This window comes from Opisthocomus hoazin, chromosome 8, assembly GCF_030867145.1.
Source record: "Opisthocomus hoazin isolate bOpiHoa1 chromosome 8, bOpiHoa1.hap1, whole genome shotgun sequence".
NCBI classification, from domain to species: Eukaryota; Metazoa; Chordata; class Aves; order Opisthocomiformes; family Opisthocomidae; genus Opisthocomus; species Opisthocomus hoazin.
In genome coordinates this window covers 56,286,979-56,300,723 of record NC_134421.1, presented here as the reverse complement: position 1 = coordinate 56,300,723, position 13,745 = coordinate 56,286,979, and the positions used below count along the sequence as shown (strand labels likewise).

Sequence of the window (13,745 nt, the reverse complement as noted above, 5' to 3'; positions counted from 1 at the left end):
AAAGGGAAATTATAAGACCATCAACTTTTAATAAGCTTTCATTTTTAGAATATTAAGGTGTGTTCTTATTAGGAATATGAAATTAATTATAAGAATAGCATACTTCTGTACGTTTTCAGAAGATTAATGGGAGATTGGTTGAATTGAAGAATGAAAAATGTATATTTGAATCAAAGAATATACATATTATATATTTGAATCAAATAAAAACGCAACGTACTTGTTGAGAATCACTATGCACTTGAGTTGCTGAATGTAAGCTGATAGCAGGAGAAATTAACCTTTAACCTAATTAGATTTTTTTTAAAAGTATCCATTTTAAGATGCAAGAAGTCTAGTTAGAACTCTGAATAACCTTTTTTCCTGTAGTTAGTTTCGTATTGTTCTGTGATCTCTATGCTATGGTCTGTTGGTTAATATGTTGTGGTGTATGAAAGAAAGGTCAAAATTAAGATAAATAAGAATGATTGTTTAATAGGCCATTCTTTGGAAAGGATTAATAACCCTTTCAAAAAATTCTACATGCGTAATTTAAGTAATGTGCAATAAAGAAAAGTACAAGTAATAAAATCAAATTTTATATTGAATTTATGAAGTTGAATGTTTGTTATTTTGGCAAATACTGGGGGTTTGTTTCTTTGTTTTCTCTAAACTGCCACGGGATGGGATGTGAACTTTCATGTTCAAGGTGGGGGTTCTTGAGTGACACTGATCTATGACTTGTCAAGAACGTGTGTCTCCTAAATCCTTCAGACTGTGTCCCATGCAGGCTTAAATACTCATACTATTTAGCATAGGTAAACCAGTGTTTACCCATCTTCTGCTTACCAAAGTTTAGATTCACCCATAATCTTTGAAATTATGAGAAGGAGGAGGGCATTACTGCATCCAGTATCCAGCCCGGGCTGTTTTGTGCTGTCTCCCCCATCGCTGCCTGCACTGCACTCCCTTCCCGTGCTCAGGAAGCCGTGCAGGAGCTCAGCTGTACCGTGGATGGATCCAGGTCCACTCACACCTCTTCACCAGTATCTGCAGCAAGTATTTCTTAAACTGCAGTAGGTGACCTGTTCCTACTGTCTGCTTAATATTAGATTTTGAAATCTTAGTTTTCTCAATTCCAGCTGTGCCCAACAGGAGAGAAATGTTTTCTCTAAGACATAGGTAATTAATAAGATGCACAGCACTCCAGAAGTACAGCTCATTATTTGCAACTCCGTGTAGCAGGTTAGGACAGCTGGAGAAATAAGAAATGGCAGCAACATAGGGAATATTGCGGAGTGCACGGAAAGAGGAAGAACAGTACTCAAGAAACAAAAGACAACTCAAGAAGGAAAAGAGAACTTGTCTCAAAGCTAGAGCCCAACTTATTTGGCGAGTTATGTGTCAGCAGTGAGGGGCAGAGAGCAGGGTAGCTCTGAGGCATCTGAATAAGGTCAGCTGGGCTGTGCAACGTGCGCTGGACCCGTGCTTTCACGTTACCAGCCGGTGCGTTTGCTGCTACCTTAATGGCAGGCTGAAGGGGAAGGCTTTGGACTGAGCTTGGCTGAATCCCAAAGCGGCGGGTATCCTTCGTCCTGAGTATCTGGGAAGAGGATTAGAGGTGAGCACTGCACAGCGCGTTGCCAGCCCGGCCACTGCAGTTGTTACAGGGCCGCAGCCGGGCAGTAGCTGTGGCACGTCTGTCTGTCTGCTTCGCTCTGCCGCGCAGGCGAGGGACCGAGGCCACAGACAGGGTGTCCACTTGGTACTAGCTGTTCGTGCCACCTTCTCCTTCACACTCGACAATCCCATATATGAGCAAGTGACAAAGAATGTTGTGAAGGAAATAGGAATTAGGTCATTCCTATATTAAGTATTTCCCCTGCCTGTATAGTGGTTAGATCTGGTTGGAAAAAAAATTTTGACTCGTTGACCAATTCTGGCTATCTCTGGCACCAAGTTATATGATTTCCTGTAAAATCATGAAAAAGTTCAGAATTCTTTGAATGTATGCATATGGTTTATTACTCTTTTATATTATCTGAAAAGGTAAATGAGCATTTTTTCTGGCAATAGTTGATTTCCTCCTTAGCTTGTCTCAATAATTTCTCTAAATAAATTTTAGTAGTATTTCACTTCATTAGTTCTTTAACGGTAAGTGCTATGTTCTAAAATTTCAAGCGCAACTTTTCAAAGTACAAATAACTCTCATAAAGAAGACATTTAATCAAATTGTCAGCATAAATTTTGCAGTGTTTTATATGTGTGCATAGTGTGTAACAGATACAGCTCTTATTCAAAATATAGCTGTTAGCAGTTCTGTATTAAATAATGAAAGATTACATATAAAGTTAATTTACCTTTGAGTTAGTTATATGCAGTCCTAAAGAATAATATTGAAAAGTTCATGATCATAAAAGATTGCAGGTTCTGCCTATCAGTACAAAATAGAGCTGTGGTAGACCAGAAGTACTCAGACCATAATTACATTGCAGTTAGCAGCAGGAAGGATTAACAACTCTCGTTGAAAAATACTGTATTTTAGGACTGCCTTTATTTGTTAAATTAATAGACCAGTTCTCAGTTTTGACATCAAAAACTAACTCTATTAATTTCCTCAGTATGTTCAAGTTTGATTTTAACTTTAGTTGTTGCCATTTTTATATTAGCTAGAAATAAAACCACAATTCTATTACTGGTTTTTATGTTCTGTTAAGTTTCTTCTGTTAAAAAAACCCCTGCAGTTGAACTTTGTCAATAATTCACGCAAAGAAATCTGAATGGAGTTTTCAAAGTCAGTAAATTGCTTTGATTATCACTGAAGAGACCTTTGTTCTCTGCTCATTAGAATAACATTTTTGTGTTTTGTTAACTGTCAGCGTGTTATTTGTTCTATAATTGGTTTTGTCATTCCTTCCTTCAAGATCCACATCTGGAGTCAGAGTGGGGGTGGCAATAAATAGCATAATAGCTATAGATAGCCATTACCAACTAACCAGTATTATTAGCAAATCTTAAGCTAAAAACTTTATGGATTAAAGGGATTATAGTGGACTTCATACTATAAGGGGATTTGCTAATGAACCAGGTTTCAAAACAGGATCAAATTTGCTTTCTTTTGCTTCTGGATTTTGTTTTTTCTTTAAGATTATTTTAATGAGCTGCAATTTCATTGGGTTATAGTCTCAGTGAAGAAAAAGAGACGGATGACTTTTTAATAATTATTAAAAGTGTGTTTTGTGAAGTTTTATTAGTATTCAGTTTTTATTTAGTTTACAAGGAACAGACCTTGACCATTTTGATTTTAGAGGAAATTGAGGAATAAGGGCTTTGGGAATCATCTTTTTGAGATATCTGTCTTGTAGTCTAGTATTTTCTTTTAGATATATGTATCGGATCTTACATGATAAGATTTTTTTCCCTCAAGAATAATGTTATATCTGACAACAGTGATTGTTTAACTGTCAGTATTACTCCCAGATCTTATTACTGTGGTGTTTAAAGCATAGACCTCATACTTTTACTTTCCGTGCTTCTAAAGGTGCTTCTGTACCACATCACTTGCAGCAAGTTTACCCCTGTCTTGTTCTGATTACATAGTGAATAGGATAGTTCTTGAATACGAGCTAATTTATCTAAGGAAAATGACATTTTGAAAGTACATGTACTTTAAAAGTATATTCTGTACAGCTGCTTCTGAGTGTTTAAACATGCTTTATGTATTGTAGCATGGTTAAGCATGATACATACAGTGTTTTAATGTATTTTAGCATATCTTACAAAATCACATGTGTAGAGTATCATGTAAATCCAAATGCAGTTAAAGTAGTGGAAATACAATGAGTGAGATTGTATAAAACAAGTTCTTTGTTTGGTATCAAAAATGTTGAATTTCAAATGTGCTGAAGAATTATTGCAGAATTGTGGTTTAAATACATCAACATAAACCAGAAATCTCTTACAAAGGCTATTAATTACTTCATGCTTAGATCTTTTGCCATGTGAAGAAATCAGTTTGGCATATAGATTTTTAATTTATTCGTAGTGTGACCCAGCAACACTGCTACCCCAGCCCTCTATATCCTTTGATTCCAAATAAAAATCATACATCCTTCTGCTTGTTAGGAAACAACTTTATTGTTTCCTAAAATGCACTGAATGTGTAAATATGTTTAGCAGTTTTTTGTTGTGCTTTTGGATTTCTTTTCTAATTATTCCCATATCCTTTAAAAAAATAAACTACTGGAAAGTTTCAGTGTGGAAGGGGGGTCCGCGGTGCAATCGGCTGCTGAAAGCCAGGCTAGCATCAGAGCTGGAGCAGCTTGTTCAGGGGCTTGTCCAGGCGAGTTGTGGAAGTCCCAGCGGACAGGTTCTGCGGTCTCCTGCAGAGACTGCTGCTCAAGCACCCGCGTGGTGAAGGGCTTTTTTCTTACGATAACTTAGCTTCAACTAGTTACTGTTGCCTCTTGGCCCATCTTTCTTCTTTATAACCCTCACACTACGTAGTGGAAAACTTGCTGTTAGATCCTACCTGAGCCTTCTCTTCTTCCAGCTAAAAAGACCCACCGGTTTCTCACACTCTCTCTTCACTTTTCCTTGTAACTTGGTGTGGAGGAGGAGCAAATGCAAGCAGCACCTTGATCCTCTGCTATGGGTAGTACCTCTTCCCCCAGCTGCTGCTCCTGCACGTGGAGACTTGTGGTTTCTCAGACCAGACTTGGTCAGTCAAGACTGAGGCAGGAGAGGAATCAGACCGTTATTTCCTTCCCTGCAACGTTCAAGTTTTTAACACTTTGAAAATACTCTTATTTTTCTTTAGATTTTAAGCAGAGGTAAAAGCAAACAGGGATTAATTGGGAGAGGTGGGGTGGTGTTGTGTTGTATGTTACCTTGTTTGTTTGTTTTAATTTAACAAAGTTATTCCATATATGAGGAACCAACTGCTGGTTGTCCATACCTCAGATACCTGTGGCTCTTCCGCAGTCAGGAGGAAACCTGCTCCTGCCTGCATGGCGAGGAGGGAGGGAGGTTGTCGATGCCTTTCCACAGTACAGGCCCGTACGAGCTGGAGCTGTGCTGGCCCGGCCCCTCGTTCCAGAGGTCAATGTGGACATCCAGGGCAGCAAGAGCCCAGTGAACCCAGGGCTCTCGGTTTACCAAATGCAAAGGGTGTAACTTGGAGTATGTTTGTTGTGGATGCGGCCAAAATATAAACAAACATTGGATGGGATTTTGGAAACCCTGATTCTACTGATGATCTACAGGCTGCTCTGGTTCCTCAGCCAGGTGGCATCACAGTGTCGTTTAAACAGAAAATAAAATTCTTGCAGGAGTATTTTACAAATGTTGCTTTTTGGACTCAGTTTTCTGAAATATGCCTAGCAGTTTATCAACAATGGTTTTTTTTCTTACGGTAAATTTTAATTCAAGTTCATGAATCATATTTCAAAGAATGTCTGATATTTTAGTTCTGAACGTGAATAGGACAATAAATTTAAACAGCGTGGATGTCTTATTTGCACATGGAGTCTAGCGGTTCTTGCTTTATCTGTTGGAGAAAAAATAAGAATAATAATTAAAAATAAATTAATATTCTTGAGTCACCTGTAGTCAACTTTGCTCTTTTGTGAGTGTAAAATGCGAAGTTGAGCAGTTTTAGATAAGCTTGTCATGTGATCTTTTAAATATTAAGTAGTATATGTTTGTACGTTTCTTCAAATCCGAAGACTGTTTTTTGAAGTTTTGTTTGGGGTTTTTTGTTGTTTTGTTGTTTTCAAACAATTCTTCCAATAGCAATAAATTAAGCATGATTTTCTTTAACAGTATAAAGAAAATAAAATTTTCTTGAGTAGGGTTTTTGACAAGTTCTACTTTAACAAGATGTAAGATTTATTTGTCTCTGGGCCAGTTTTGAAGCTCTTTAGTAGATTACAGGAAGATAAGCCTTATCTTTAGAAAATCACTCAAGGAGTGTGTCTTTGGCCAGTTACTTCACTTGGATTTATAACACATATTCACTAGCCAGTATCAGTTTTAGACTTTGATGAACAGTTAAGGAATTAGTCTTGTCTGTTGGTAACAGTGGCAAAATGCCCACTCAAACAGAAATGGACTTGGACAGTCAATAGATTACTCTGCTATTTATTTATATATTGAATTGTGATAAGAATATTAAGTTTGCAATTAATCACAGAAATATTAAACTACTTCTTCACCAGTAATCCTATTTCAGATTTTAGCTGCGTATTGAATTTCATATAGTGTGGATATTGAAGATGTAGTCTTTGCATGTTTAACGAAGAGCGTAAGGTTGAATGGTTTGCATTTTCCATCCTTATGCCTGGAGCACAGCCTGGAGCACCTGATTTCTCCTGCTGTTGTGCCTTGTCCCCTGGGAGAAAAATGGTGTGTTTTGTCTGGTTCTCCATGGGTCGTTTCCAACAAACCTCTAGAACTGTAAATTTGTTTTAGAGAAATGTGGTTTGTCCTGTAAGATAATGCACCTTAAGTGCTTTGGAAAGGTAAATGTAACAAAATTCATATGAATGGCTGTTATTTTACTTCCTTTTTTAATCATTGAGCAGTCAGATATTTGTAAAAGTGACTGCTATGTAGAAGGCATGAAGACAATAAACTATATTTTTGTAATCATTTTCTGGTAAGCGTATACAGTATGATCACCTTACCGTCAAAACTGAATATACAAGCAGAATTCATTCATCTACAAGAATTATCTGTGTTTCACAAACATGTAGCAACATTTTCTAGTTTGAAAAATGTGTACTGTTGCCACAGAAATATCAAAGCAGTGGACAAATGTGTGACCAGTGCAGACTCCTGCTTTCTGATCTTGTGGTGGGCCAGGTCAGCTTTCGTTCGCTGGCTGATGAATAGCTGAACAGTACCCTCAGTACAGGCAGGTGTTGGCTGCAACAGGTAATGTTCTACAAAGTACAAGAGCTAGCCCTCAGCTAGAAGACTGAGGGTCCTCCAGTGGCTGGAGGATTGGTTTAGGCCAAATTTATTTGAACAGTAGCCCAAAGGAGAGCCAGAGCACTGCTCAAGTAGTATGAATCATTTGTACCAGTTTGTACCAGAAGTCTGACCCAGCAAAGTCTTGGCACTGCAAACAGTGAAAGAGCTAAATTCACAAAACTCACTGTATTAACTGCTGTGTCTTGCAGCTGGTTGAAAGTTACTTCTGTAAAAGGAAAAAAGACTTCCGTGGAGGTAGGCATTTATCATCCCTCCACACAACCTTCCTACTCTGCACTGCTAATTTATTAATTACAGTTATCAGCATAACTGTCAAGTAAGTAGATAGAAATAAAAAAAAAAGAGTGGGATTTTGGCAATTGTATAACACTTCATTAAAAATGTGCTCTCTCAAGTGTAATAGAGATATTCTCATGCTAACTCTGTTGTATTGCTACTTATTATTCATTATTAGATATATAGTACTGCTCAGCTTCTATCCTTTCTTGTTTCATATTACAAGAACCAGTATAGCAAGACTGGGAAATAGATGAAGCCAAAATAACTCTCATACATACAAAATAATTTCATGTTCATTTCCGCTCTTCGTGGTTTCCTGAAATCACAGAATCCTTGCTAAGGGCTGCTACAGCCATCTTCCATGAAAGCAGCTGCAGAGGAGGGAGAAGGTGCGACAAGGCAAACAAGACTCTTACAAAGAAGAAGAATTTCACTGTGTATTTATGTATGATATTGAGGATTCTGATTTATAGCAGGATCATGGCTGTGGTTTTAATTGCATTCCTGCTTACTTATTCCTTCTCTTCAGAAAAAGTCTTAATGAACATATTCATGCAAAAATATACATATGCACATGCTCACAAATGTATGCATATATACAAATGTGCACAAATTGTCTGCATTTTTTCTGAAAAAATAGATCACCTAGAAGACACACGCAGGCTTAACAGTTGCACTCATTCCTAAGATTGCCTTATAAGTCCCATCATAAAATTCCCCATTCAATTTGTTGTGATGTAACTCATCCAAAGCCTTCCTTTTTGTTGCTTTGCTACAGCTTAAACTTTAAGGAATGTTTTTGTCAAAGCAATTAAAAGCGTGAGGCAGAGGATCCTCCAGGTGACCTTTTCTTTGGAAAATGTAAAACATGAACTTCGTGTTTGGCCTAGGGTGGCTTTTGCATTACGTTTGAGGGTTTGTTCACCTTTTGGGTCACCATTTATTTGAAAAAACAGACTGACTTCCCAAGTTTGGTCAAATTTATAAGCCTTATAAAATTGCCGTTTGCATGAACTCGGGAGAGAATTTGCAGTAGCTGATCTTCCAAAGAGTCCTCTCTCAGCTGACAAGTTTCGGCACACAGATGAGGATTTGAAGCTGTGCGCTGCTGTGGGTTGTGGTGGATTTTGGTGCTGTCATCAGAACTGAACAGACAGGCGCTGTCCCAAGGAGCTCCTTGTTACCTCTATTCCTGGCCTTAGGCTGCTTGGAAATGAATTGTGCCTAAACGTAATACAAGAGAGAAGAAAAACTAACCTGTAGAAAAATATTTTGGGACAAGAAACCAGAAAAGAGTGGGAAACGATGGCCAAGAATTGAGGTGGGAGTTGACTGCAACTGACTGAATTAATAATTTGTTATATAATTTGTCATGTATAAATAGAAAAGTAGCTTGTCTTTGCATCAGTGTCAGATACTTCTCCCCATAATATCAAGGAAGAGGAAAAGTGACTGGGAGGTTTTTATCAAAAGTCCAAGATGTAGTGATCAAACCCTAATTTGGAGAATGTATCCGGTTGCATAACTCCATGCCCTGGAGAACAGCAATATCTTGGATAGGCATCAACACAAATAGATGAAATAGTACTCTTTTGATCATTCAGTGATGGGATAGGAAGCAAACATTTTTCAAGTAACCATTTTAAAGGATCCTTCAAAGTGCAATCAGTGGGGTTTGGTCCTGTGCACCACAGTTCAGCCTAGAGCTGCAATCACAGAATTTTGCCCAACAGGAGATTGGGCATATTTGCTGATACCATGTTGCTACAATAAAACATATGCCCTATAAAAGCAGGAATCCACATTTTAGGGCCTTTTCACATTAAATTCAGCTTATAATTTGAAGTTACTTTTATTGATTAATTTTTTCTGTACTGCTATATAATTAAGCAACTGAACTGTTGTTTGCTGTACTATGCACAAGGCATACCTAGTAAACAGCAGCACCAGAAGGCATCAAATATTCTTCATGTTTGCATATGAAAAGACTGATTAGGGAAGAGAATGTTAGCACTTCTGCAGTGTAGTCAGCAACTTTGCTCTATCTGTAGCTGTCTGCCTCTTACCCACCTGATAAAGAGATTACAAAAATATATAAGCTATTAAAAATTAGATCAATATTGTGTATCTCATTAAAGAGGAAGTGTGGGTATTCCTTTTTTTCATACCTAGAATGGGGATATTGAAATGATCTGGGAAACAGACATTACAAACTGAAAGTAAGTTGAAGATCATAAATGTGGAAGATACATTTGGAATATTTAAAGAACCGTATGCAAAATGATATGTGAAAACTTCCATAGACTGGTTGGAACTGGCGAGTGTGTAAAAAGTATCAAGGTGCTAAAATAATGTAGGAAATATGGCAAATCTAAAAGATGGCTGGGTCTTGTGTTAAACCTTTTTGGACTTACAGAGCTCAGTATTAAATTTCTAGTAGTTTCTAGTGACTCCAATACTCAAGAGCATTGCGTCTCAATTACCAGCTATAAAATGGATATACTAACACTATTGACCTCTTAGAAGTCTAACAAGATGGGTCTGATGCCTTGCGTGTGAGTTCTTGTTTGTCTGAGTACAACAAGGGGTCTCCATCTGTTCTTGAGGGCACCAGTAGTGGATTAACCACATGGAGCAAGTGCGGGTACATAGAATTTACATGCTTGGGCAGTAAGTTTCTTTCACTTGCAGTATTTGCAGAGCAACAGAGTTCACGCTGTCTTTTATTTTTTTTAGTTTTTTTTTTCTCAACACTAGAAAATAAACATAGTTCAGCTACAATTAATAGCTGGTTTCTGAACTGAAAGATCGAATAGCAAATATTTCTATAAAACTTACAGGAAAATCACTAAACTTAATGGGTTCTCAGGTTTGTTTGGGGTACTGAGGTGCTACATGAGTGATTGCTTATAAATAATCATTGTATAAGTAATACATTGCAATTACACTAATATCTGAAAAACTATATTTATTTCTTTTTTTTCTTTCCATCTAGGAATTGCTGATATTTTTACAAAATTTACCCACGGTACACTGGGGAAATGAAGAAATTAGTGTACTCCTAGCAGAAGCCTACAGACTGAAATTTGCATTTGCGGATGCCCCCAATCATTACAAGAAATGAATATAAAGAGTCCGAAATCATTAAGACCAATGTGTTCTGCAGTATTATGGCATCTGTTATTCTGGTTGTGCTTTCAGCTCATTGCTCTTTCATGTGAATTAAGACGACCGTTAAAGTTCTGTTAGAATTTGCAGAATGAGAACAGAATACCAAAGAAATGGACAAAGCAGGATATTGAGCATTGAATGAACTTAAAAGTGAACTTTCTTGCTCAGCATGAAAAATGAGTTCAGAAGTCTATCACATAATTTTCTTATTTTTTCCACTTCTCTAATTAGGAGAATTGCTGTCTGCCTAATAAATGTGAGCAATTTTATGTGCCTAAGAGTTAAAACTACTTATGGAATGATTTTGTCATTTCTTCAGTGTCACCTGATGTGACTTTATCAGCCAGTTATGGTCAGCAAAAGTTATTTACCTTGAGTGGAAAAAAAGAACTTTTCGTAGTAGTAAAGACCATATGAGACAGCAAGGCCTTTTGTTTTGTGGTCTGGTTATAACTCAGAAGGCACTGATATTCGCACACCATCTGTTGTTTTTCCCATAGAATTAGGTTAGAATACTTCAATAATAGAAAAATATAGAAGGCTGCAGTGGAAATTGGTGGCATTTTCTAAACATTACTCAGTCTTGCAGGGTGCTGTAGAAGCTTTTTAGCCATACAAAGGAGTTACTTAAAGCCGAAGAGCCATCTATAACACTAAAATAAATCTCTCCATATATATTTTGGAGTGGTTTTAAGGTATTGAATGAAATAGAGGATGTGGTCTTGTCAAAGTAATTAAAGTTTTTCTTTCAAGGCCTTTCAATTTTTCAGCATAAAAGTTCACTTTTAAGAAACAGTAATATTAAGAAGCTTGATGTACAAAGCAAGATATATTTTTATCTCAATTGTTGCCTTATTATCCATTTCTAGCATGTTAGAAAAAGGAAATTAATATATCTTCCCAAAGCTTATTTATTAAATAATTTAACACTTTTTTTCTGATTATTCAGAGGAAGCAAGAAGATAGTTCCCAATAACAGTAACAGTAACTGTATAGTCAGATCAGTCTTGCGTCATTAGCAGAAAAAAAAATCCTCTACGACTTTATAGAATGAAATGAATGTTTCTTCATATAATCATGGGATACTGGATAATTTCTTAAAACATACATAATTTAAGTGCACTATTTATTTTCAGGAAATCTTTTCAGAGAATAATTCTGATGTTGCTCTGTTCGATGTAAATAACTGATACTGATTTGTGCCTACCCTACGCATACGGTTGTTAAGGGTGAGAGTAGCAATAAGCAATATACTGGAGGCCCAGAATTGTTGTTCCTCAGTTCAGTTTTCCAGCTGCAAAACATTGCACGAAAAGTGTAGTGCACTTTGAGGTTTGGGAAATAAAAGATCTTCGAGAGGTTTTCTCTTGTGACTTATTGGAAGATTATTTTCAAGTTCTTAAAAATACGTAGATACATGTTTTGAAGAAAGCTTTCTAGATGTGTTAGTTACATTACTTGTTTTAGGGGCCTTAGTTGTTGACACTGATTTTATAATAATTAGGAGTTTCAGGGTAAATAGAATAAAATACATTCTTCCCAACATGTGATTATTAACTCTGTATTTTAAAGTTGTATAAAATCTTTGGTAGAAGAGAGAAAACCCAAATTAATTCAGAAGCAGGAGTGTTTGGTGACTAGAGTGCATTTCTGTTCCACTGAACGTGTCAGCTGGGCTTTTCAGTTGCAATGGATACAAGTTCAGGCCTCCTAGATTGCTGCATTTATCTAATGTGTCGAAATTTATGTTTACAGAGAATGTCATATTGTGCCTAACAGAATATCTACCAATAACAGAATAAAAGAACCTGAAATTTATGACCATTTGCTTTAAACTTAGTAGCTACAATCATTTGTTAATAGAAATGCATGTTATTGTAACAAGAGAAGACACACAGCATTAAATGTACAATGTTGTAAGGGTTTACTATAATTAACTTTTTTCTATTAAGATGTTATTTAGGTAGTTACATGTAACATGGAAAGTTGGCCCAAAGTCGTCTGCTGTGTCAGATGCTCCTGCATAACATTTATGGGGCTGGATATGTAAAATTTCCTTCATCGGGTCCACATAAGTTGTCTGCCACGTCTTCCAAATTCGACAGGTACCTCTTACTTCCCTTGGAAGAAAGTGTTACCATTAGAGGTCACATTTACTATTGTGTCTGTGTCAGAAGATGAATATTGTACTTGAGCACATTGCTTTTTACGGATAGTGGGAAGTTTCCTGATACAGTAACAATGCTTATTTATGTAGCTATAGACTTTTCTGGAAAAAAAGATATAGATATATAAATAACATCTATATATCTGTACAGGTAGGAATCGTTTTCAGTAAATAGAAAGCCAACATTTCTGTAAAATTTTCAGTACTTTAAGGTTTACATAAAATACTTCATTTTATTTGAAAAAACAACACCTTACATTTAACAATTCCACATCTCAGGTAAAATGTTATTCCAAACAATATATTACATATAAAAGGAAATAACGTTATCATTATTACATCCCATGAACTTTTTAAAAAAAAATTCAAGACTCTAAATATTCTAAAATTCCTTTGTAATGTGTATTTTCTTATGAAGGAAGCATCTTGACACATCACTAGTGAAACCAGGCAGTAACTTCCTAGAACTCGTGTGAAATATTGAAATTGTAATGTCTAAAATGCGTGTTAAAGAATTTCTGTAATAAAAATTTAAAACAAGAATTTACAATATAAAAAGATTTATGACTACAGTATTTGAAAAATGTAAATAATAAACACATTAGTTAACTATGTAAATACAGTACGTGGAGTAGGATAGAAATTAAATTGAAATCTTATGTAACTCTGTAATATGGTAAAAGAAATTAGTTTTGTGTTTTTTTTCTCTGTTCCTTATGGAAAGGCCCATGAATTTGTTTTTAGCTTCAGAACTACATAATAGAAGTATCTGAAGTTCCATTGTAAGCTTCTGGCAAATATTAACACTGAGGCACTAGTTAAAACTGTAATACTGATGAAAGATGAGGAAATAAATGCATATTTATGAAGTGCTACATAGAGTGGAAAGCTTTTCTTGCTGTTTTCGTCAAGCACATTGCATACTACATCAAAGCATGTTTTTGGTGTGTTTATGTTTTACGGTCTCAAAACCCTGTATCACAAGAGCAAATGCAGTAGCAAAACCTCTGTTCTCAGTTACGTTTCTGCAACTCTCTGTCCTTGTAGATTTGCAAGTCAATATGACAGACAACTTCCAAAAGTGTGTCTCTGCATATACCATACACATACAAGGTACTGAGCATTTTCTGCAAAAACCATATGAAGAGAAATT

The 13,745-nt window shown here is 36.3% G+C and overlaps 1 protein-coding gene across 2 annotated transcripts in view; it reads left to right on the top strand.

Moving 5' to 3' along the window:
- Positions 1-13,469, top strand: part of TBC1D22A (TBC1 domain family member 22A) — a 188,521-nt gene extending 175,052 nt beyond the window's left edge. For both annotated transcript variants that reach the window (XM_075428719.1, XM_075428720.1), the window contains one exon: positions 10,250-13,469. In XM_075428719.1, the coding sequence (XP_075284834.1) occupies positions 10,250-10,378 (129 nt within the window). In that variant the 3' untranslated portion in view covers positions 10,379-13,469. The remainder of the gene's footprint in view (positions 1-10,249) is intronic.
- Positions 13,470-13,745: the final 276 nt, after the last annotated feature.